Source organism: Amaranthus tricolor, chromosome 9 (genome assembly GCF_026212465.1).
Source record: "Amaranthus tricolor cultivar Red isolate AtriRed21 chromosome 9, ASM2621246v1, whole genome shotgun sequence".
Classification (NCBI taxonomy): domain Eukaryota; kingdom Viridiplantae; phylum Streptophyta; class Magnoliopsida; order Caryophyllales; family Amaranthaceae; genus Amaranthus; species Amaranthus tricolor.
Window position 1 is genome coordinate 24307738 of NC_080055.1, and position 21478 is coordinate 24329215.

General features: G+C 35.7%; 1 protein-coding gene across 2 annotated transcripts; it reads left to right on the forward strand.

Annotated features, from left to right (window-relative positions):
- Window positions 1-14049: 14049 nt before the first annotated feature.
- On the forward strand, window positions 14050-21302 carry LOC130824423 (DNA repair protein recA homolog 3, mitochondrial). 2 transcript variants are annotated; one of them, XM_057689422.1, is made up of 8 exons: window positions 14050-14362; window positions 14551-14608; window positions 15383-15600; window positions 15893-15980; window positions 17689-17861; window positions 19071-19217; window positions 19547-19678; window positions 20410-21302. In XM_057689422.1, exons 1-8 carry the CDS (start codon window positions 14306-14308, stop codon window positions 20770-20772), a joined length of 1236 nt encoding a protein of 411 aa, XP_057545405.1. In that variant the 5' UTR covers window positions 14050-14305; the 3' UTR covers window positions 20773-21302. The 2 variants fall into 2 exon arrangements, with proteins under 2 accessions (XP_057545405.1, XP_057545406.1); XM_057689423.1 differs by having other exon boundaries at window positions 14065-14362; window positions 17689-17750.
- Window positions 21303-21478: the final 176 nt, after the last annotated feature.

The window sequence follows — 21478 nt, forward strand, 5'->3', positions numbered from 1 at the left end:
AATAATTCAACATTTGTCCTCAATTTAAAAAAAAAATTGCATTGAAATTCAAATGTTAATCAAGATATGCCACTCTAGTAACCAAAATATATTCTTAATTTAATAGGATTGCATTATGGAGATTAACACTCTTTCCTTTGTAGTAAATAAACTTCAATTTTCTATATCACATCTTAACGGTATAAAAAATTGAAGTTTATTTACTACAAAAGAAATGGTCTTAATCTACATACTTTAATCAAATTTGATTTGACTTGACTTTTAAAATGCAATTACAATTATGTAAAAATACAACATGGTCACAATATCTTATTTTGAACTGATTCTAAACATCTGACCCAAAATCAACGCGGTAACATGAATAAATACATTTATATATTGATCATTCCCTTTGAAAAACGACGGGCGAAGCCACAAGACAAAACAACACAAAATAGATATTAGATCATTAAGGGACATTTTATGTGGTAGCACAGCTCGTAAGAAACGCAGAGTGGTAACTTTTATTAAAAAAAACTTCCACAACGTACCATCAAATTTGTTGAATTATGTTTTCAATATATTAATAAGCAAATAACGTTAGAGTAGCCTTTAAGTACCCATTTTTTTCAGCGACTTGTATTCCTCACTCCTTGAACTTCTCTTCCATGAATATATCTCTCTTTTTCGAAGCTCAATCACCCTTTAGATAGCCAAAAAAATTCTAAGTTCCTGTAATGGCGTCACTTGCATGATATCTCCAATTTCTCTAAATCTAAATTTTTCTTATTCAATCCACTTACTAAATAGAAAACTGTTGATGCTCTCCCGTATTGTCTGTTCTACAAAAACTTTTATGGTGCTCTTGTTAATGAGAATTTGCATTACAGAGTACTAATTGACCAGAAATTGGATTTTGAACACATGTATATTGCTAGGTTTGATCTTCAAACAGAAAGGTTCTCACTTATGAACTATCCAATTGATATTTATGGTGATATATTTAAGAGTGGTTTGATACTTTTTTTGGTCAATTAGATGGTTGTTTGTGTTTAATGGTTAATTATTACAATTGATCTTGGTGGTTTTGTTCCATTGCCTACTAATGATGTACAAGGTCCTTTACTCAAACAAGCCGATTTGGGGGTGATGAAGGAGTATGGAAATGAAGATTCATTAGTTAGATTGCTTATTATATTATCCCTCTTTTGTATTCTCGAGATGGGAGAAGAATTTGTTAGATCTTAATGCTCTAAGATTTGGGTGGTATGATTTGGAAATTGTGTTGCAGATTAATAGTTGATGGTTGCCTCTTAGAAATTTGGAATCAAGTTTCTTTGCAGGTAACCTTGTTTGTGTTTCGCTTCAAGATAGGTTGCCTCTTAAAAAGAAATCTTGCCAAATGGTGAACGAGGACAGTAGCCTTGCGCTCTTAGTTAGGGCAAAAATTAATGTAATAAAGCTACACTATATTTACGTTCTTAAAAACACATTGTTACTATATAGAATTTCCCTTTTAATAAGTTTCTTTTTTGAATTGCTACAATTTCATTTTAAACTAGCTAAAATTGCTGCAATTATATTTTTAGTCATGATTTACAATTTTATTTTACTTCTTATTTACACATTCAACTTATATTTTATCTCATCCGCACATGTTTTTGATTCCGTATTAAGTAGATCGTTTTGTCCAATTTTTTTATAAACAATTAACTGTACTTATGGCAATTCAAATGGAAAGACAAAAGGAGTAAACTAGAAGAAATCATAAGGTTTGAATTTAGAACTTTATTTGAATAAAGTGGTACTTGCTTCAACTAAGACAAAATATAACCGTCGCTTATGAGATTAATATTAATTAAAGTAAATGCACATTAGGGCTAATCGTTTGGTCATATGGTCATATCAACACTACATGAAAAATAATCTTGGGCGCCAAATTCATAGGCTTTTGGGCGTCATATACAAGTGTGTGCACATAGGTTACTTAGAGCGTCACCCACAAGCCACAATGCATGAAGCACAAAGGTATGAAGCACAAAGGTGGGTTTAGGCTACAATATATAACGTGTCGCCCAAATATGGAAGTATGGGCTACCCATAAGTAAAAATGTGTCGCCTAAAACCTTAATTTCAAAACTAAATTTTCATTCCCTCTCAAAACCTAAAACCTAAAATAAAACCGTGCCTAATTCTCTGCCGCCCTAATTCCCGCGCCATTCATCACTAACCCTAAAATCCCTCAAAAAGAACCTAAGTTCATCACTTACCCAAAAACCCAAAAAAACTGTCATTCCTCCATCTCTCCCACGTTGTTGATGCTGCTCTCCATCTCTCCCGCACGAAGCCATTACTTCTGCTGCTCTTCTCAAGGTTTGTTCCAAAACTCAAATTTTCGCCATCTCAGGGTTTCGTTTCTTTCATTTTGTTTTTTTGATTTTCATTTTTTTGTATCTTTAATTTGGTTGCTGCTCTTCTCTTCCATGGCTGATGTTTTATGTTTCTTGACTTTTTTTTTTATTTTCGTTTTTTCTTTAATTTTGTTTACCAACTGATTTATTTTCTTTAATTTTTTTAGAAAGTAATTTTTGTTTCTTTAATTTCGGTTCTTTAGAAACTTAATTTTGTCTTTTAGAAATTCATTTTTTAATCTGAATTTTGGTTCTTTAGAAACTGATTTTTTGTTTTCTTCAACTTTGTTTTTTTATGATAGCTTTGTTAGATTATCTTTGAATCAATAGCTAGATTGTTAGTTTGACAAAACCTTGTAAATGTAGTTGAACTGGGTATACTGGAATTCCATGGCGTTTGCAGTCATGATGATATATGATGTGTTTTTTGTTCTTGTATGATTATAGTTGTATTGTTTTTGGCTAAACAATCACTCTGTAGAGTGTATCCTGTACTACAAAAAACAAACTGATACAAATATGGTATCAAAGGTCGGGAACAGCACAAAGGACATGAAGGAACAAGACAGTGCATTGGACTTGTCATCTACGCCAAATGCACATATAACACGAAGGGCTCCCATAGATACTCCTCAACAATCAGCTATGGGCCTAAGAACGCTCAACAAGATCAAGGAAAGCAAGAACATCACAAGGAACAGCAACCAAGCCCCAACAGGACAGACAGACTCCAAGAACAGAGCCACAGAGCTACCTAGCGAACAGCTGACCTTGATAGACCTAAGGAGTGGCTACCATCAGATACGAATGAAGCAGGGGGATGAATGGAAAACTGCATTCAAAACCAAGTATGGGCTTTATGAATGGCTTGTGATGCCCTTTGGCTTGACTGGAGCCCCTAGCACCTTCATGAGGCTGATGAATGAGGTGCTTAGACCCTTCTTAGGAAAGTTCATAGTAGTCTATTTGGATGACATTCTTGTTTACAGTAGGGGAGTCACAGAACACATAGAACACCTCCACAAATTATTTGAAGTCTTGAGAAAACAGAGGCTTTATGCTAAGCTTGAGAAGTGTAGTTTCCTCCTACCTGAAGTGAGCTTCTTAGGGTACATTGTAGGAAAGGAGGGAGTGAGAGTTGACCCTGCCAAGGTACAGGCTATACAGGAGTGGCCTACACCCACTACCTTGACACAAGTAAGATCTTTTCATGGCTTAGCCTCCTTCTACAGAAGGTTTATAAAGAATTTTAGCTCTGTTTTAGCACCTGTAACAGAGTGTACCAAACAGGGGAGGTTTGAATGGACTCCTGCTGCTCAGAGGGCCTTTGAAACCCTCAAAGAGATGATGTGCAAAGCCCCCATCCTGAAGCTACCTAACTTTACCAAACCATTTGAGTTGGAGTGTGATGCCAGTGGGGTAGGGATTGGAGCTGTGCTTGTTCAAGAGGGGAGACCTATTTGCTTTTTTCAGTGAAAAGTTAAACCACAGTAGGTTGAACTATTCCACTTATGATAAGGAGTTCTATGCAATTGTTAGGGCTTTAGAGCATTGGTCCCATTACTTGAGAATACAACCATTTGTCTTGCACACAGACCATGAATCTTTAAAGCACATCAATAGTCAACACAAACTGAACAGTAGGCATGCTAGATGGGTGGAGTTCATGCAAACATTTGATTTTTCAGCTAAGTATAAAGCAGGGAAAACCAACATTATAGCTGATGCCCTCAGTAGGAAGTACCAATTACTTGGGATAGTAGGATCCAAAATATTGGGTTTTGAATTCATTAAGGATCACTACTCTGTTTGTTCTGATTTTTCTGAAATTTATCAATTGTGCACAGAGAAGCCTCAAGGTTTATTCAGTATTCACCAAGGCTTCCTTTTTAAAGGAAACAGGCTGTGCATACCTAAGCTTCCCCTGAGATCTGTTTTAGTGAAGGAAGTGCATGAAGGTAGCATTGCAGGCCATTTTGGAATACAAAAGACCTTGGATATGCTTGCAAAGCATTTTTATTGGCCTAAAATGCTTGGCACAGTAGGTAAACGTATCCTCAAATGTGAGCCTTGCCTTAAGGCTAAGGTAACTTTTCACAAAGGAGAGTATATTCCCTTACCTATTGCACAAAGGCCTTGGAACACATAAGCATGGACTTTGTGATGGCTCTTCCTAAAACTAAAAGAGGAAAGGATGCTATCTTGGTGGTTGTAGATTTTCTAAGATGTCTCATTTTATTGCATGCACCAAGATAGATGATGCACAACATATTGCAAAATTGTTCTTTGCTGAAATTGTGAGGTTGCATGGCATACCCAAAACTATCGTTTCAGACAGAGACTGTAAGTTCCTAAGCCATTTTTGGAGGAGTTTGTGGAAGATGTTGGGCACTAAACTATTGTTTAATACCGCCTATCACCCACAAACGGATGGCCAAACAGAAGTCACTAATAGGACACTAGGTACTCTGCTCAGAATTTTGGTAAAGGATAACATTAGGGAATGGGACTTAAAGCTTTGTCATGCTGAATTTGCATATAACAAAGCACCCAGTCATGCTACCAAATTCACACCATTTGAATGTGTTTATGGCATCAACCCTTTACTTCCTGTATCTCTCATTAATTTACCTATGTGTGACAGCAAAGGAATAGGAGCTGAGGAGATGATCAAGCAAATGGAAGCAGTACACAAGCAAGTGCATGATAACCTGGAAAGCACAAGTGCAAAGTATAAAAAGAAAGCAGACAAGCACATGAGAATCAAACAAGCCATCAAAGAAGGAGATCTTGTATGGGTATACCTGAGGAAAGAAAGATTTCCCCAGCTCAGGAAAAACAAATTGATACCCAGAGCCATAGGCCCTTACCCAGTAAAGAAGAAATATGGGGAAAATGCTTTTGAAGTTCAAATACCAGCAGAGTACAATATCTCCCACACATTCAACATAGGAGACCTGACCCTACACGAACCGGCACAAGAATTGAGGACAATTCTCTCCCAAGAGGGAGGAGTTGATACAAATATGGTATCAAAGGTCGGGAACAGCACAAAGGACATGAAGGAACAAGACAGTGCATTGGACTTGTCATCTACGCCAAATGCACATATAACACGAAGGGCTCCCATAGATACTCCTCAACAATCAGCTATGGGCCTAAGAACGCTCAACAAGATCAAGGAAAGCAAGAACATCACAAGGAACAGCAACCAAGCCCCAACAGGACAGACAGACTCCAAGAACAGAGCCACAGAGCTACCTAGCGAACAGCTGACCTTGATAGACCTAAGGAGTGGCTACCATCAGATACGAATGAAGCAGGGGGATGAATGGAAAACTGCATTCAAAACCAAGTATGGGCTTTATGAATGGCTTGTGATGCCCTTTGGCTTGACTGGAGCCCCTAGCACCTTCATGAGGCTGATGAATGAGGTGCTTAGACCCTTCTTAGGAAAGTTCATAGTAGTCTATTTGGATGACATTCTTGTTTACAGTAGGGGAGTCACAGAACACATAGAACACCTCCACAAATTATTTGAAGTCTTGAGAAAACAGAGGCTTTATGCTAAGCTTGAGAAGTGTAGTTTCCTCCTACCTGAAGTGAGCTTCTTAGGGTACATTGTAGGAAAGGAGGGAGTGAGAGTTGACCCTGCCAAGGTACAGGCTATACAGGAGTGGCCTACACCCACTACCTTGACACAAGTAAGATCTTTTCATGGCTTAGCCTCCTTCTACAGAAGGTTTATAAAGAATTTTAGCTCTGTTTTAGCACCTGTAACAGAGTGTACCAAACAGGGGAGGTTTGAATGGACTCCTGCTGCTCAGAGGGCCTTTGAAACCCTCAAAGAGATGATGTGCAAAGCCCCCATCCTGAAGCTACCTAACTTTACCAAACCATTTGAGTTGGAGTGTGATGCCAGTGGGGTAGGGATTGGAGCTGTGCTTGTTCAAGAGGGGAGACCTATTTGCTTTTTTCAGTGAAAAGTTAAACCACAGTAGGTTGAACTATTCCACTTATGATAAGGAGTTCTATGCAATTGTTAGGGCTTTAGAGCATTGGTCCCATTACTTGAGAATACAACCATTTGTCTTGCACACAGACCATGAATCTTTAAAGCACATCAATAGTCAACACAAACTGAACAGTAGGCATGCTAGATGGGTGGAGTTCATGCAAACATTTGATTTTTCAGCTAAGTATAAAGCAGGGAAAACCAACATTATAGCTGATGCCCTCAGTAGGAAGTACCAATTACTTGGGATAGTAGGATCCAAAATATTGGGTTTTGAATTCATTAAGGATCACTACTCTGTTTGTTCTGATTTTTCTGAAATTTATCAATTGTGCACAGAGAAGCCTCAAGGTTTATTCAGTATTCACCAAGGCTTCCTTTTTAAAGGAAACAGGCTGTGCATACCTAAGCTTCCCCTGAGATCTGTTTTAGTGAAGGAAGTGCATGAAGGTAGCATTGCAGGCCATTTTGGAATACAAAAGACCTTGGATATGCTTGCAAAGCATTTTTATTGGCCTAAAATGCTTGGCACAGTAGGTAAACGTATCCTCAAATGTGAGCCTTGCCTTAAGGCTAAGGTAACTTTTCACAAAGGAGAGTATATTCCCTTACCTATTGCACAAAGGCCTTGGAACACATAAGCATGGACTTTGTGATGGCTCTTCCTAAAACTAAAAGAGGAAAGGATGCTATCTTGGTGGTTGTAGATTTTCTAAGATGTCTCATTTTATTGCATGCACCAAGATAGATGATGCACAACATATTGCAAAATTGTTCTTTGCTGAAATTGTGAGGTTGCATGGCATACCCAAAACTATCGTTTCAGACAGAGACTGTAAGTTCCTAAGCCATTTTTGGAGGAGTTTGTGGAAGATGTTGGGCACTAAACTATTGTTTAATACCGCCTATCACCCACAAACGGATGGCCAAACAGAAGTCACTAATAGGACACTAGGTACTCTGCTCAGAATTTTGGTAAAGGATAACATTAGGGAATGGGACTTAAAGCTTTGTCATGCTGAATTTGCATATAACAAAGCACCCAGTCATGCTACCAAATTCACACCATTTGAATGTGTTTATGGCATCAACCCTTTACTTCCTGTATCTCTCATTAATTTACCTATGTGTGACAGCAAAGGAATAGGAGCTGAGGAGATGATCAAGCAAATGGAAGCAGTACACAAGCAAGTGCATGATAACCTGGAAAGCACAAGTGCAAAGTATAAAAAGAAAGCAGACAAGCACATGAGAATCAAACAAGCCATCAAAGAAGGAGATCTTGTATGGGTATACCTGAGGAAAGAAAGATTTCCCCAGCTCAGGAAAAACAAATTGATACCCAGAGCCATAGGCCCTTACCCAGTAAAGAAGAAATATGGGGAAAATGCTTTTGAAGTTCAAATACCAGCAGAGTACAATATCTCCCACACATTCAACATAGGAGACCTGACCCTACACGAACCGGCACAAGAATTGAGGACAATTCTCTCCCAAGAGGGAGGAGTTGATACAAATATGGTATCAAAGGTCGGGAACAGCACAAAGGACATGAAGGAACAAGACAGTGCATTGGACTTGTCATCTACGCCAAATGCACATATAACACGAAGGGCTCCCATAGATACTCCTCAACAATCAGCTATGGGCCTAAGAACGCTCAACAAGATCAAGGAAAGCAAGAACATCACAAGGAACAGCAACCAAGCCCCAACAGGACATACAGACTCCAAGAACAGAGCCACAGAGCTACCTAGCGAACAGCTGACCTTGGTGAACCGCCTGAGTTCAGACCGGGATCACTTAGACCGGAAGGAGGGCTGGAATGGCATCTCTCTACATGGGCCAAGCCACCAAGGGCCAAGGGTCTTACTAATAGTGCACCAGGAAGACAGTAGAGCAAGCTAAAGGAGGCCTGGTCATCGATGTGTAAAAATCAGAAATTTGGCTAAGTGTTGAAGCCTTTCTGTTTGTTTCTGTTTGAGTCTTAGCCACGTGTATTTGTTAGTTAATTGTAACGGCTAGTTTAGGATGCAAAGCCTATAAATACATGGGCTCTCTCTGTAATAAGACACGCTTGTATATTGATTTGAGTTGCAATAGCATTCGAGGTATTTTCAGAAAAAGGATTTTTCTGAATTTTGAAGTTTGTTTACAAACTTCTTCAAGGGGTTGCGGAGCAGCCTTTTGGCCGGAGGGAAGTCTTATCACGGAGTGGTTTGAATTCTCAAAGGCACCTAGCAATCAAGGCTTCATAACCCTTGCATTGTTTCCTATCCTAGTCCATTCGTAGAACACGGTTAAGGTTTCTGTTCACCTTCATCAGAAAAACAAGAAACCCTTTCTTGGCATGTTTGTGTGAGTCAGTGTGTTGTCCATTGGATTTCTGAGTGTTTGAGTGTTCTCTTGATTAAGATAGCTAAGCCATTTGATCCTTGCACTACAAAGAACGATTTCCACCCACAAACACGCATCACAAACACTGGTTGATTTAACATAGTAATATCTTTAATTGTAGAAAAAGCTATATATCAACTCTAGTCTTCACCATGCGGGTTGCCATATCAAAAAACAAACACTGGTTGATTTAACATAGTAATATCTTTAATTATGTATTTCTATAACATGGCGTCTTTAGACTTCTATTGTCACTAATTGAGTTATTGATATATAGGAAAATAGTTGCAGTTCAAGAAACCCAGTTGTCCTTGACACAATGTGACACAAATGGAACCAATATTCAGGAGACACAATGTGACACAAGTGGAACTAATACTCAGGAAGCTCACTTGTCTTATAGACAAAATCGAAGATTGCAACAAGCTAGAAGAGCAGAATCAGCAACAGGTATTGTGCTTCTGTTGGAGGATCTATTGTTTTATATATGTTGTCTTTTTGCTGGTTGTGCTAGGATATTGTACATCAAGGACATGTCTGTATTTGTTCCTATTTTCATGTTGTTGCTGCTGCTGATTCGTTGCGTAATTGATGTTGTTTGGTGATCTTTTACTGCTGTTTTGATGCTGATTTGGTACTTATATGCTGCTGTTTTGGGGTTTATTTGCTGCTGTTATTTTTTTGCTGATTTGGTACTTATTTGCTTCTGTTTTGCTCCTGTTTTTGCTGTTGTTTTGGGGCTCTTTTGTTACTCATTTGGTGCTGTTTTGGAGATTTTTGCTGCTGTTTTTTTTGCGGATTTTATACTTATTTGCTACTAAATTGTTGCTGTTTTGGGGCTTTTTGGCTGCCGTTTTTGTGCGTTTTTTACAGCTATTTTATTGAAGTTTTGCTTCTATTTGGTGCTATTTGTGGCGCAGTTTTATTGTTGTTTTTCTGATTATTTGCTAGTATTTTTGGTACTTAATACATCATAATTTTTGTTGTAATTTTGGGTTATCTTATGGTTAATATAAAAAACTCGTCTAAACATATGTTCACTTATTATTTTTGATGCTAAATTGCTAGTAAATATAATTAAATTTTTAGGTCATTATAAATGTGGGCAACCTAGGGGTTTAAAGTCACGTCAGTGGAGGGAGAAACACCCAACAATTAAGCCAGCTGCAAAAATATCTGAGGAGTTTATTAGTGATTGTAGTAGATAGGTTAGGGAGAGTGGACTTTGCCAAAATATATTGATGGAGTCGACGTGAAAGAAATATTTTTGAACAGTCAATGTGCAGCTTTGTATCGAGGTTGGCGGTATCGGTTGAAGGTGAGATATTATACAGGCTATATAAAAGCTGCAGTAAAAGCTAATAAGCCTTCTGAGATTGATGCTAATGAATGGAATTGGCTAATTGATCGCCATTAGAGTGATCCAAAAAACCAGATGTGAATTTAAATATATCCCTATATAATTGTTTTATTTATGTGTTATTATTCATTATTTTTATTTAATTTTTATGTAGAGCATAAGTGAAAAAAATAAGACTGCTAGATTGAAGCAAACAATAAGCCATTCAAATGGAGCAAACTCCACTGCAAGAATTCTGGATGAAATGGTAAAATGTCAACTAATTGAAGCAAATAACGACTTTTTATTTTATTTTTGTTCTAAAATCGGTTTTTTCTTCTTAATATTAGATGAATGAAATTCCTTCTACACCTTAAGGTTCGCAACAAGTTTGTGAAGAAGGATGTGAACAAGGATCTAAAACACATTGATGAAGAACCCCTTTATGTGCGATTATACGAAAGAACTCATAGGTATTGTGATAGAAACTACTTTGATTAAGTTCAATGCTAATTATAAATAATGTGATTAACCGATGTTTTATTTGAATAATAGGCATGCCAACACAGGATTAGACCCTAAAGCAGAGGCCAATCTTCAAGCATTAAAGGATCTTCATCATAAGGAAATTGAACAAAATGGTGTCGATAATCTCACACCTCAAGAAGCATATCAAAGGTCTTCAAGAGCTGTAATGGTTAGTTATATAAGAGGTTTTGGTTTTGGGCCAAGATGCTCAAAAAGACCACTGAAAGGGGCTGTTGAGGTAAGGGAAGAAATCCAACAAATACAGCAAGCATCAGCTGAACGAGAAGCTTATCTCGGAAGTGAAATTGAACAATTAAAACAATAAATGATCGACAGAGAGAACAAATTAAGGCCAGATATGATGGCCGAGATGGCAAAAAAGATGCGTGGTTCAACTCAATTTGGTATGAATATATGTTGAGTTTTATTTCTCTTGGAGAACTAATTTGTGTGTATAGTTTATTGTGTGTATAATTTATGCATTGCCTTTGTGAAGGTGCTTTTGGATTAATTTTTTTGCCCGCCGAAGTTAAGTTTTAAGGTATATGGCTATTTTCATTTGTTTTAGTTATAAGACTAGATTTTATTGATATGTTAATTTACATTTTTGAATATTTTCAGGTCAATGGTACGTAATGCTGAAAAATGATAACATTTTGCTCTAGTAAAGAAGTAATTTGATACTCATCTTTTTATATGTGATAACCATCAAGTACATAGCCATTATAATTTTTGTATATTTTTGTTAGTGGAATTTTTATGAAAAGAACTCAAATTAAATGTGTATGCATATACAAGCAAATTACTTGGTCTTTTGTATAAGAAGCAATATATTATTATTATTATTATTATTATTATTGTGCAATTAATAATTATGGACTTTATGATAATCAAGCTACAATATAGGTGATAATAATAAAGTGATTTTATGTGCTATATTTATTATGGGCTGCACATGTTAATGTATTGCCTAAAACATATAACTATAGGCTACACATTTGATTGTGTCGCCTAAAATATATAATTATGGGCTACACATAAAATATATCGCCCAACACTGGAATTTTTCAAAAAGTTGAGCGAAAACAAAAAAAAAAAGAATTCAATAACCGAAAAACTAAAGTATTTCAAAAACTGAGCGTGAAACTCCCAGACCTAAGGTTTGGGGTTGTTCGCCTTTAGTAACTGCGAACAGGTCAAAAAAGACAAAATAGCTGTTCGCAGTTACTAACTGCGAACAGAAAAAAAAAAATTTTTTTTAGGTTAAATAGTAACTGCGAACAGCTATTTTGTCTTTTTGCTGTTCGCAGTTAGTAACTGCGAACAGCTATTTTGTCTTTTTTAACCTGTTCGCAGTTACTAACTGTGAATAGCCCCAAACCTTAGGTCTGGGAGTTTCACGCTCAGTTTTTGAAATACTTTAGTTTTTCGGTTATTGAATTCTTTTTTTTTTTCGCTCAACTTTTTCAAAAATTCCCCAACACTTGAATATGGGCTGCATATGTATGTGTTGCCCAAAGTCAGTAACTATGGGCTTCGTTGACCTAAGCGTCGCTCAACATTCAACTATGGGCTACATACGTATGTGTCGCCCAAAAGTAAGTATGGGCGTCAGTAACTAAAGTGTGTCGCCCAAATATGTGCGATGTTGATAGGGCTGACACTTATCGTGTCACTTTTTAGATTTGTCGCCCTAACTTTGGGCGACTTAAATTGAAGATTGGGCGACATACTTTGGTGTGGTCCAAAACAAATAGTCACTATTTATTATTTAAACTTATTTATATATCGCGATCAATGTGTAAGAAAATATTGTCAAATGGGATTTTGTTTGAATGTCTGATCGCACACTTTCATAATATTATCTTTTTTATAATTTTTAGTTGTGTATAGTTTATTATATAAATAATTGAAATAACACTTTAAACTGTGCGAAAAAATTAAATGTAGCAAGTATAATAAAATGTTATTTATCAATTATTGTGAAAAGGAATGAACAATGTAATCGAATGAAATCAGTGGACCTAGGTGTTTTAACGACAAACTTCAATTAGTATGTTATAGCTTTTTTCAAGTGAAATTGATGACAATAAATCAATTTATGTTTAATTTGCTGAAATTAAAATAAATAAATAATTTTTGTTAAAATGAATATATAAGGTGTTTCGACTGTAAAGAGAACAATTAACACTCTCAATGAAGCCAATAAAAATGCCTTTTAGGGTTCACAATGAATGTGAACGATTGGGGAGGATTTGAGTCGCTTTTCTGGTTGTTTCACTATATATTCTACGCAAAGTAACAAACGAGGGTCGGAGAGGGGTCCTCCTCTGATGATAAAGGTAGTATGAGTTTTTATGGATTCTCCTGTATTTCTTTTAGAGAATTTGAGTATCTTTTCTGAGAGAATATTAACGTAAAGAATACTTGGAAAAAAGTGTAGACAGTTATTCTACCATAGATAATGCATGACATTATGTATTTATAGCAGTGGGTGTGAATATGAGTCTCCAAAAACTCCAATGGCAATTTAGGCTTTTTATTTTGATGGAATCTTTCTTGGGACCAGTAGGAAGGGGAATGGTTCCATTTTCAAAGCCTACGTGGGGTTAGCTGATTTGCTGACTCTTACACCACAGGCCCCCCCTCTTTGTCTTTTAATATTCCTACAGTGGTAGAGTACGAGGTAGGGGTGGTGTCTTCCCTTATGCGAGTATTTGCAGCTTTTTGCATATGGCTACAGTCGTCTCATGGCACGTCATTGTTTCCGTTGTAATCATTTTGCAGGTGTGGGGCTTTTCGTTCTTCGTCAGGGTCTTCTTGGAGTGACCCTGTCGCTTCTATAGGTGTCGTCGTTATTGCTATAAAAAATCTTTTTATTTATGTCACAAATTGAACAAAAATAATTTTATTTATCCTCATTTTAATATTCTAATAATGCTTATGATCCTACATATTTTTCACTAATTTTATTTTAGCTCTTTTATATTCCTTATGCTCTCCACATTGTTTCTATAGACATTAAAAAAGTATTTTTTATTAGTTGTGATATTTATATTTTTTTCATTTTTTTGCAAAATATTTTTTAAATGTTTATAATTCATACTTTATCTCCACCAAATTAATCATTTAATAAAGTAATATATTAATTATCTAAAATAAATTCTATTCATCTTAATTTCAATAAATATTAACTTCAATTTGTTATTAACTTCAATTAATTATCTAAAATAACTTCTATTCATATAATTAATTAATTTCTATAATTAATTAGAAGTATTTCAAACTTGTAAATAATAACTTTTAGTCTTTAACAAAGTGAAAAATGGTATGGGGCTAAGTACAAATGAACTTTTTTTTTTAAAAAAAAAAACTGATAAAAATGCTTACGGAAAACTGTAAGGACAAATCGGAAAGGGAGGGAAAAGGCCCTAGTTTGAGACACAAACCCCAGGGAAGAAGTCAAGGAAGGGTGTCTATCTCCAATTTCCATAAACCCTAAAAACCAGCAAATACTCTTGCTTTATTTTCTATCTCTAATTCGTCAATTTTTGTCGTTGAAAATTCTTTGACATTTTAGTATTTGTCTTTACTTTTGTTCATCAGTATTTGATCCTGTTTACAAAATTTGTTTCTATGGCGAAACTTCTTCGCCATGCTTCTTCTTTGCGCCGCACTCTGTTTCCTCCTGAGGTATTTTTCCTTATTATTTTACATTTTAATTTTAATTTTTTTTTTTTGGGTTTTTCACCACTCATGACATAAATTTGTGCATATGTGGTTGTTGATTTTGTTGAACAAATGAACTGTAGTTAGGAGTACTATTATAGAATGCGTTTGTGAATTTTTTACGGTTATTGACTGTTTTTTTTATTCCCTAGAGCTTCAAGAAGGAGATTTTGGGCATGTCTTCTCAGTGTAGAGAGTTTTCTTCAAAAGGTAAATTCACAATTTATTAATTTTTGGATTCTGACTAAAAGCTAAATCTGCTTTTCGTTTTTACTGTTAAGAATGCGTGGTTGTATGATTTAAAAGGGAAACTGTCCGATGATTGATTTTGAAATGATGCCTTTTTTTGTTTGATATTGTTATCATAAAAACTGGATTGTGTTGGACATTGTGTTTCTTTGAAATGCAGCAGCGATGCATTTCGATGATTGGTTACTTTCTTCATGTTAAAGTACATAAAATGCGTTGTATAAGTCCTTCATGATGAAGCTTGTTCAAATAATTTGAAACTTTGATATGGTTTGAGAACCTATTTTGCTTAATTTGCCGTTTTGACTAAGGTGTGCAAGTCTTGGTTTGTTTTGTATATAGTCCAAATGTCAAATATAACTTCAAGTTCTTTGGTTGATTGCCATATCACTTGGGAGTTTTTCATGTAATCTTTTTGATTCCCACATGTACACGAAAAAAATTCCTCTATTGAAAAAGAAACTTTAATGGTATTGTATAACACATTCTGTTTTTTTGGTCGGGTAAGGTTTGAGAATCTGTAAAGGCAAGGGAAAAGGGGGAATGAATCTTTTTTAGTTGGTGGTGTGAATCTAAACTTTTTTACAAGGGTTAAAGGGAAAGCCTTTTAACTACTTGGCTAACCCTTTGATTCTCAAGACAAATTTTTAAGTTTTTGAGTTTTGATCTTGCTTTTACTTTGTTCTTTTAAATTCATTTGCACCGTGCCAACCTCCTATGGGTGCTTTGGTGAAGGTCGGAGAAAATCTAAATCAGATGGAAGTGACTCTAACGAAGAGGGTTTGTCAAAGAAAGAATTGGCTCTTCAACAAGCCCTAGACCAAATTTCGGCTTCTTTTGGAAAAGGAACTATAATGTGGCTTGGTCGTTCTATAACTCCTAGAAATGTCCCAGTGGTGTCTACTGGATCATTTGCTTTGGACGTAGCTTTAGGTATTGGCGGACTTCCTAAGGTACTTTTTTTTGGGTATTTGCTGGCTTTTAGTATTCCATATATAGAATATCAAATGTTTGATGTTGGAAGGAAAATTCTTGGTTTCTATTTCTAGTATTATATTTTAAATAGAGCTTGTTGATGCTAAGATGGATACCATTTCTTTGGAATAGTCGCATACTTTATATACTTGTCATCTGATTGTGTTTTGGAATTTTTACCTTGAGCAGGTAACTAATAGGCTAATGGGTTTCTGTATAATATATCTTGTTTTATTCTTTTGATCATGAATTCTTTGTTGGATCATGTAGGGGCGTGTAGTGGAGATATTTGGGCCAGAGGCGTCTGGGAAGACTACACTATCCCTTCATGTAATTGCTGAAGCACAGAAGCTTGGAGGTTGCTTTAATAGCATTCAGTCAACCCTCTTTATTCTGTTTCAAAATTGATTTTAATTTATTTTGTTCATTTTTTATCCTAGAAAGATATACATGGGAAATTAGTTAAACATTTGTTAGTATTCCTTCTCTTAACCATTTTAATATGTCGCAATAAATTGTTTATCTGTGTACATATTTTGCTTTTATTGTTTTATTTTTCATTGCACTGAATTAGTGCTTAGAATGTATTCGATGCGGTGCATGCTCTTAACTTTTACGTCATTTTGTTTCTTTCTACATCACTTCCCCAACTTTTCTGATCTCTAGTTGATGAAGCACTGAATATGCACATAGGGATACACATTAAACTTTAGAACTAATCTGTTGCTGGGTTAGAAGTGGGTTAAAATGCATGGGATTTTTTTAATTGCTTATAGTGGGTAAAGTTAGAGACTTTTGTGGTTTGTGGATTAAGGGGGGGTGTTGGATGGATTTGGGGTTGATGATTCAATGGTAGACTGTTTGTAGGTTTAGGGCATTGAGTTTTGGTTTTGTGTTTAAGGTTTAGGGATATGGTGTTGTTGGAGAGTGTTAGAGGTTAATCTTTTGTGGGGATGATGAATGTCGAATGGATGAATGATAGATTAAGCAACATAAATCTGAAATTCGATTTAGAAAATACCACATTAATCAAATTTAAGATCTCCAAGAATACCATTAACTTGCTCAAGGTTAACAAGCATGTATGAGTCTCCTTATTCCCAATTGTGAAAGAGTATTTTGAAGCCAAGATAAGAACAGATAGCTCTTGCAGTTTCTGATCAAAATCCGTCTCCCTTTTAAAGAATAAAGTAATTAAATATTTACAGTACAAACTTTGATTTTTTCTGAAGAAAGAGAATGCAACAAGAAAGGATAATAGGAAATTAAGTAAAGTTGACAAAGTTGCTGAAAAGTAAGCTGCACATCTCTCTTCACACATGTATTTCATTGAACACTAACTTGTTTTGATCATCAATCCATCAAAAGATAGAATTTTACTCATTGTTGACCATCCACATGAAAATTCTATATTTTCAATATTTTATCTTCTTTTTGCCAAAGGTAAGATAATATCTTGCTTTCCTTAACTCCTTAACAAATTCAACGTCTCTTATATTTTCTGAAAACCAAAATCAGATGTGGTGAGCTAGTAGATTTAGGCCCCAACTTCAGACTTGGGCTCGAAGTGGCTTTGGACTCCTCTCTGCGTCTTGGGACTATCTCAGACCACATTAATTACAACTAATGCTAAAACAAAGTTAAACTTGAAAGGAAATAACTAGCCTACTAATTCTACTAAGACCTATTAAGAACTTAGAACTGTGATGAACTAGGAAAGCTCAAACACCAAGTTGTAGTAGCACTTATCCTCTCTTGCGTAAACTTGGCTATGGAAAACTTCTTGGATATTGGTGAGTGGTGACCACTTGCTTAATTATGATAGGATACTTCATGACCTCCAATGGACAAGGATCACCATCATATGTAATTTCTGGCTTGGTAGGAGAAGATAAAGTTCTTCTACAAATATTTTTTTTTAAATTCCCTGCAGCATTGGACTGCTTATCAATAATGAATGAATGCTATTCAACCTTTAAGTGGTCAAATCAGATCTTTTAATATCTATTGTTTGCTTCGTTGACCACCAATTTCATTGATTTATATGCGTTGTTATATTTGTGCAGGCTATTGTGCCTTCATTGATGCTGAACATGCACTTGATCCAGCTCTGGCTGAAGCTATTGGTGTAAATACTCAAAATTTGCTTCTTTCACAACCTGATTGTGGTGAACAAGCTCTTAGCCTTGTTGACACTCTTATTCGAAGTGGTTCAGTTGATGTTGTTGTGGTAGATAGCGTAAGGAACCTTTCTAGCTTGATGCATTTATTTCCCCTCATTCCAGCACTTGTCGAAAAGTATGCCTTATCATCTGTCTACAGATACTTTTCCTTCATCTGGGTGATGGAGCTCTTCAATTACTGTCGTTGTTTGGTGTTTTTGTTCAACAACGTGAATGATGTCAAAGCCCCAATCCAAAATATGTAGCTGGCTTAATATGAGGTCCTATTGTAATTTGAATTGACCTTGTGCGATTCAAATTACAGACTGCTATATCAAACCCCTGTAAAGTTCCCTTTGTTTTTGTCTGACTCATTTTTTTCATTTTTTTTCTCCATTTGGATTACCCAACAGCGTAATGTCATATTAAAGCCGCATCCTGACTCCTTACCCTCTTACTCACAGACTTGAATCCCCCCAAATGTCTCCACACCATGAACAACCTTGACCATTGTTCACCACTAATTACCAGCTACCTTTATCTTCAGGTTGACCTCCAATTCACCTTAATCAACTTCCTCGACCTAACCACAATCTTAATTGGCTCAGTCAGCTTTGCACTCCCCTTCTCTGCAACGTTTATTGCCATCATGAACGGCATCCCAGATTGCAGAACTTGCTGCCAAAACATTTATCGTCATCATAGTTCACACTCAAAATTTGCACACCCCTCCACCAGTACCTCCGTTGCCATTACCGCTACCTCAATAATTCATCTGTTGGACTGGTGTAGTTGATGAAGATGCTCTCATGGTGAGACATGATGAGGATGTTGGAAGACAGGAGTTATGGACTTTAGAGCAGTTAACTTTTTCCATTTTTCATGCTGCCCATATATCTGCAAGTTAATTTGAAAGGGAAGATAGTGAGTTCATGATAATGAACGAAACAAAATAGCTTAAAGGGACGCTTTTTTTTTTTAATAATCTTATTTGTTTCCTTGCCCTTCTTTTTGCCCTTTATAACATTAAAGCCCCTCGTAATAATACACTTTTTTATGGTCTGCTTGGTGTGCTTTTATTATGTCATTAGCATGCTCAAGTGATCACTTCAACTGAATTATTTTCATGATTAAATTGATTTTTACTGTCTTGAACTGTTTTCTGCCCATTAGAATGATATATATTTCTAAATGTTTTATTTCTGAACATTATCTTTGTAGTTAAAGTGGCCAGGACCTTAGATTATGTACTCTACTGATAAACACTGAATTTTTCTCTGTTGCAGGTGGCTGCGCTAGTGCCAAAAGGAGAACTTGATGGTGATATGGGTGACGCACATGTGGCAATGCAAGCAAGATTAATGAGTCAAGCACTTCGTAAATTAAGCCATTCATTGTCTCAATCACAAAGTATATTGCTATTCCTGAATCAGGTAGAGATATTAGAGCTTTGGTGTATTTCTCTCCTGTTTAATAGGGATTATAAAAATATATTGTAAACTTGGTAAAAACTATATCTCATCATTGATTATCATGTTTTATATTGTGAGCCTGTTAGCATTTCTATGAAGGCTAAGATATTGTGTTCTTGAGTAAAGTTAAAGAGCTGCTTGAGAATTATTGTAAACATAATCTGAAGTGTACTTATTATCAATAATCATTTTTACTCTTGAAAGTCTCTATTAGCTATTCAAGTGTATAATGTTTTTTGTCTCCTTCTGGAGCTGTTCGGTTTTATATTGACGGGATTAAATTTTTATAGGTCAGAGCAAAGATCTCAACTTTTGGATTTGGTGGTCCCACTGAAGTAACTTGTGGTGGTAATGCTTTAAAGTTCTATGCATCAGTTCGCCTGAACATCAGGAGAACTGCATTTGTCAAGAAAGGAGAAGAGGTATATGTAAACTTGCTTTTTGCCCCTGAAAGGTTGGTTTTATAGATGGAACTTAAACTTATATGGGCTTTTTATGCTTTAAGATCTATTTTCTTTGTAAAATAAATTTATTTAATTTCTGTCTTAACCAATTTGTTTTAAAAGAATTTTGGAGGTGGGGGGTAGTGATTATTTATGCATTAGAGATTTCATGTTATATACTCAGATAACAATTAGAGAATGGATATTTACTGTTATATTCTTATGAGGACTTGTGGTGGACTTTATACCTCTTATGTTGGTATCATGACTTGATGCTAAAATATGATATAGGACTATTTCTCTTTTTTGGGAAGGTTTTGCTTCATGGCTTCAATTGACAATAATACAGTGGTTCGCAAATAAATAATGGAGAAATAATTTTTTTATACTAAGTCAAAGTAGTGTCTGATGTATTTTTTGCATGTTTCTACTGGTTGGAGATTTGGATTCTGGGTCGGTTTTTCAAAAGTTTCACTTGATTTGGCATGATAATTAGTAAGTTTCTAGCCATGTAGAAGTTGTGTATATTAGCATGACTATGCGTTATTCACAGAATCACCTGTATTCATTACAAATAATAATTCAAGTCATATTGCAAACAGTTTAAGTATCTGATGATTCGAAAAAGAAAGGTTATACGTTATGGGTTAAGAATTACAACAACCTTGAAATATTTATCTCTTAACTAGCTGTGATGTTTTATTCCGTAGACTATTGGGAGCCAAGTTCTTGTAAAGGTCATAAAGAATAAGCATGCACCTCCGTTTAAAAATGCTGAATTTGAACTTGAGTTTGGCAAGGGTATATCTCGAGCAGCGGAGCTTATAAGTCTTGGTGTCAAGCACAAGCTAATTGAAAAGAATGGTGGCCATTACCGCTTCAATGGTCAAACCGTTCATGGAAAAGATGCACTTAAAAAGTATTTAAGTGAGAATGTAAGTGCAGCTGAAGAACTCGCATCGACTCTTAGAGAAAAATTACTACATTCAGCCGAGGAGGTTGCAGAGGCTGAGGAAGATGCACTTTTGCCTGACCCAACTGATGAAGATGTAGGGACAGCTGCAGAAGCATAAGATCAGCTCTTTTTTTTTTCCTCCGGTAGCCGTTGATACTGGAATCCATAAGTTTATGCCGTACCGCATCATGCATTTTAGGAAGAGTGAGGTTAGTTCCATGTAGTTTCGAAGGTGTATATTTCACTTGTGACAGTAAACTAGAATTGCTGGTTTACTAGATATATCGAAATCATGCATGTTTTGGAACCTCACAACAATGCCCTCGGAGATTAACAAGTTCGAGAAAATTTGCTTTTATGAATTTTCTGTTGCTGCTATGTGGTTGAGCGTACGGCATTCTTTCAAGTTTGATAGAGCTTGAGAAGCTATAGGACTATATATAGTCTAGTAATGAAGTTACTCCTATGCCTTTCTTTTAGGGCGGCTGTTGAATTTTGTTGAATATTAGTTTAGCTCGTAGTCATGTAACATTTTAGAGCATGAAAATTATTTTGTGTACCTCTCAGGTTCTGAACTACACTGGGTGTGTATGTATGAAATTGTATAGAGAATGAATCTATTTAACATGTATGTTTTTCTACGATTAGTACTACTATTTGCTATTCCTTTATTCTAATTATGTTGGATAAGTATTTACTCTTATTTTTGTTAATTTCTTTCGAAAAAAGAAAATTATTTTCTGTAAAATCATATTGTAAATCTACATTCTGCTAGTTAAAAAAACAAATATGATAGTTTATCCGTTCTATTATACTTGTTACGT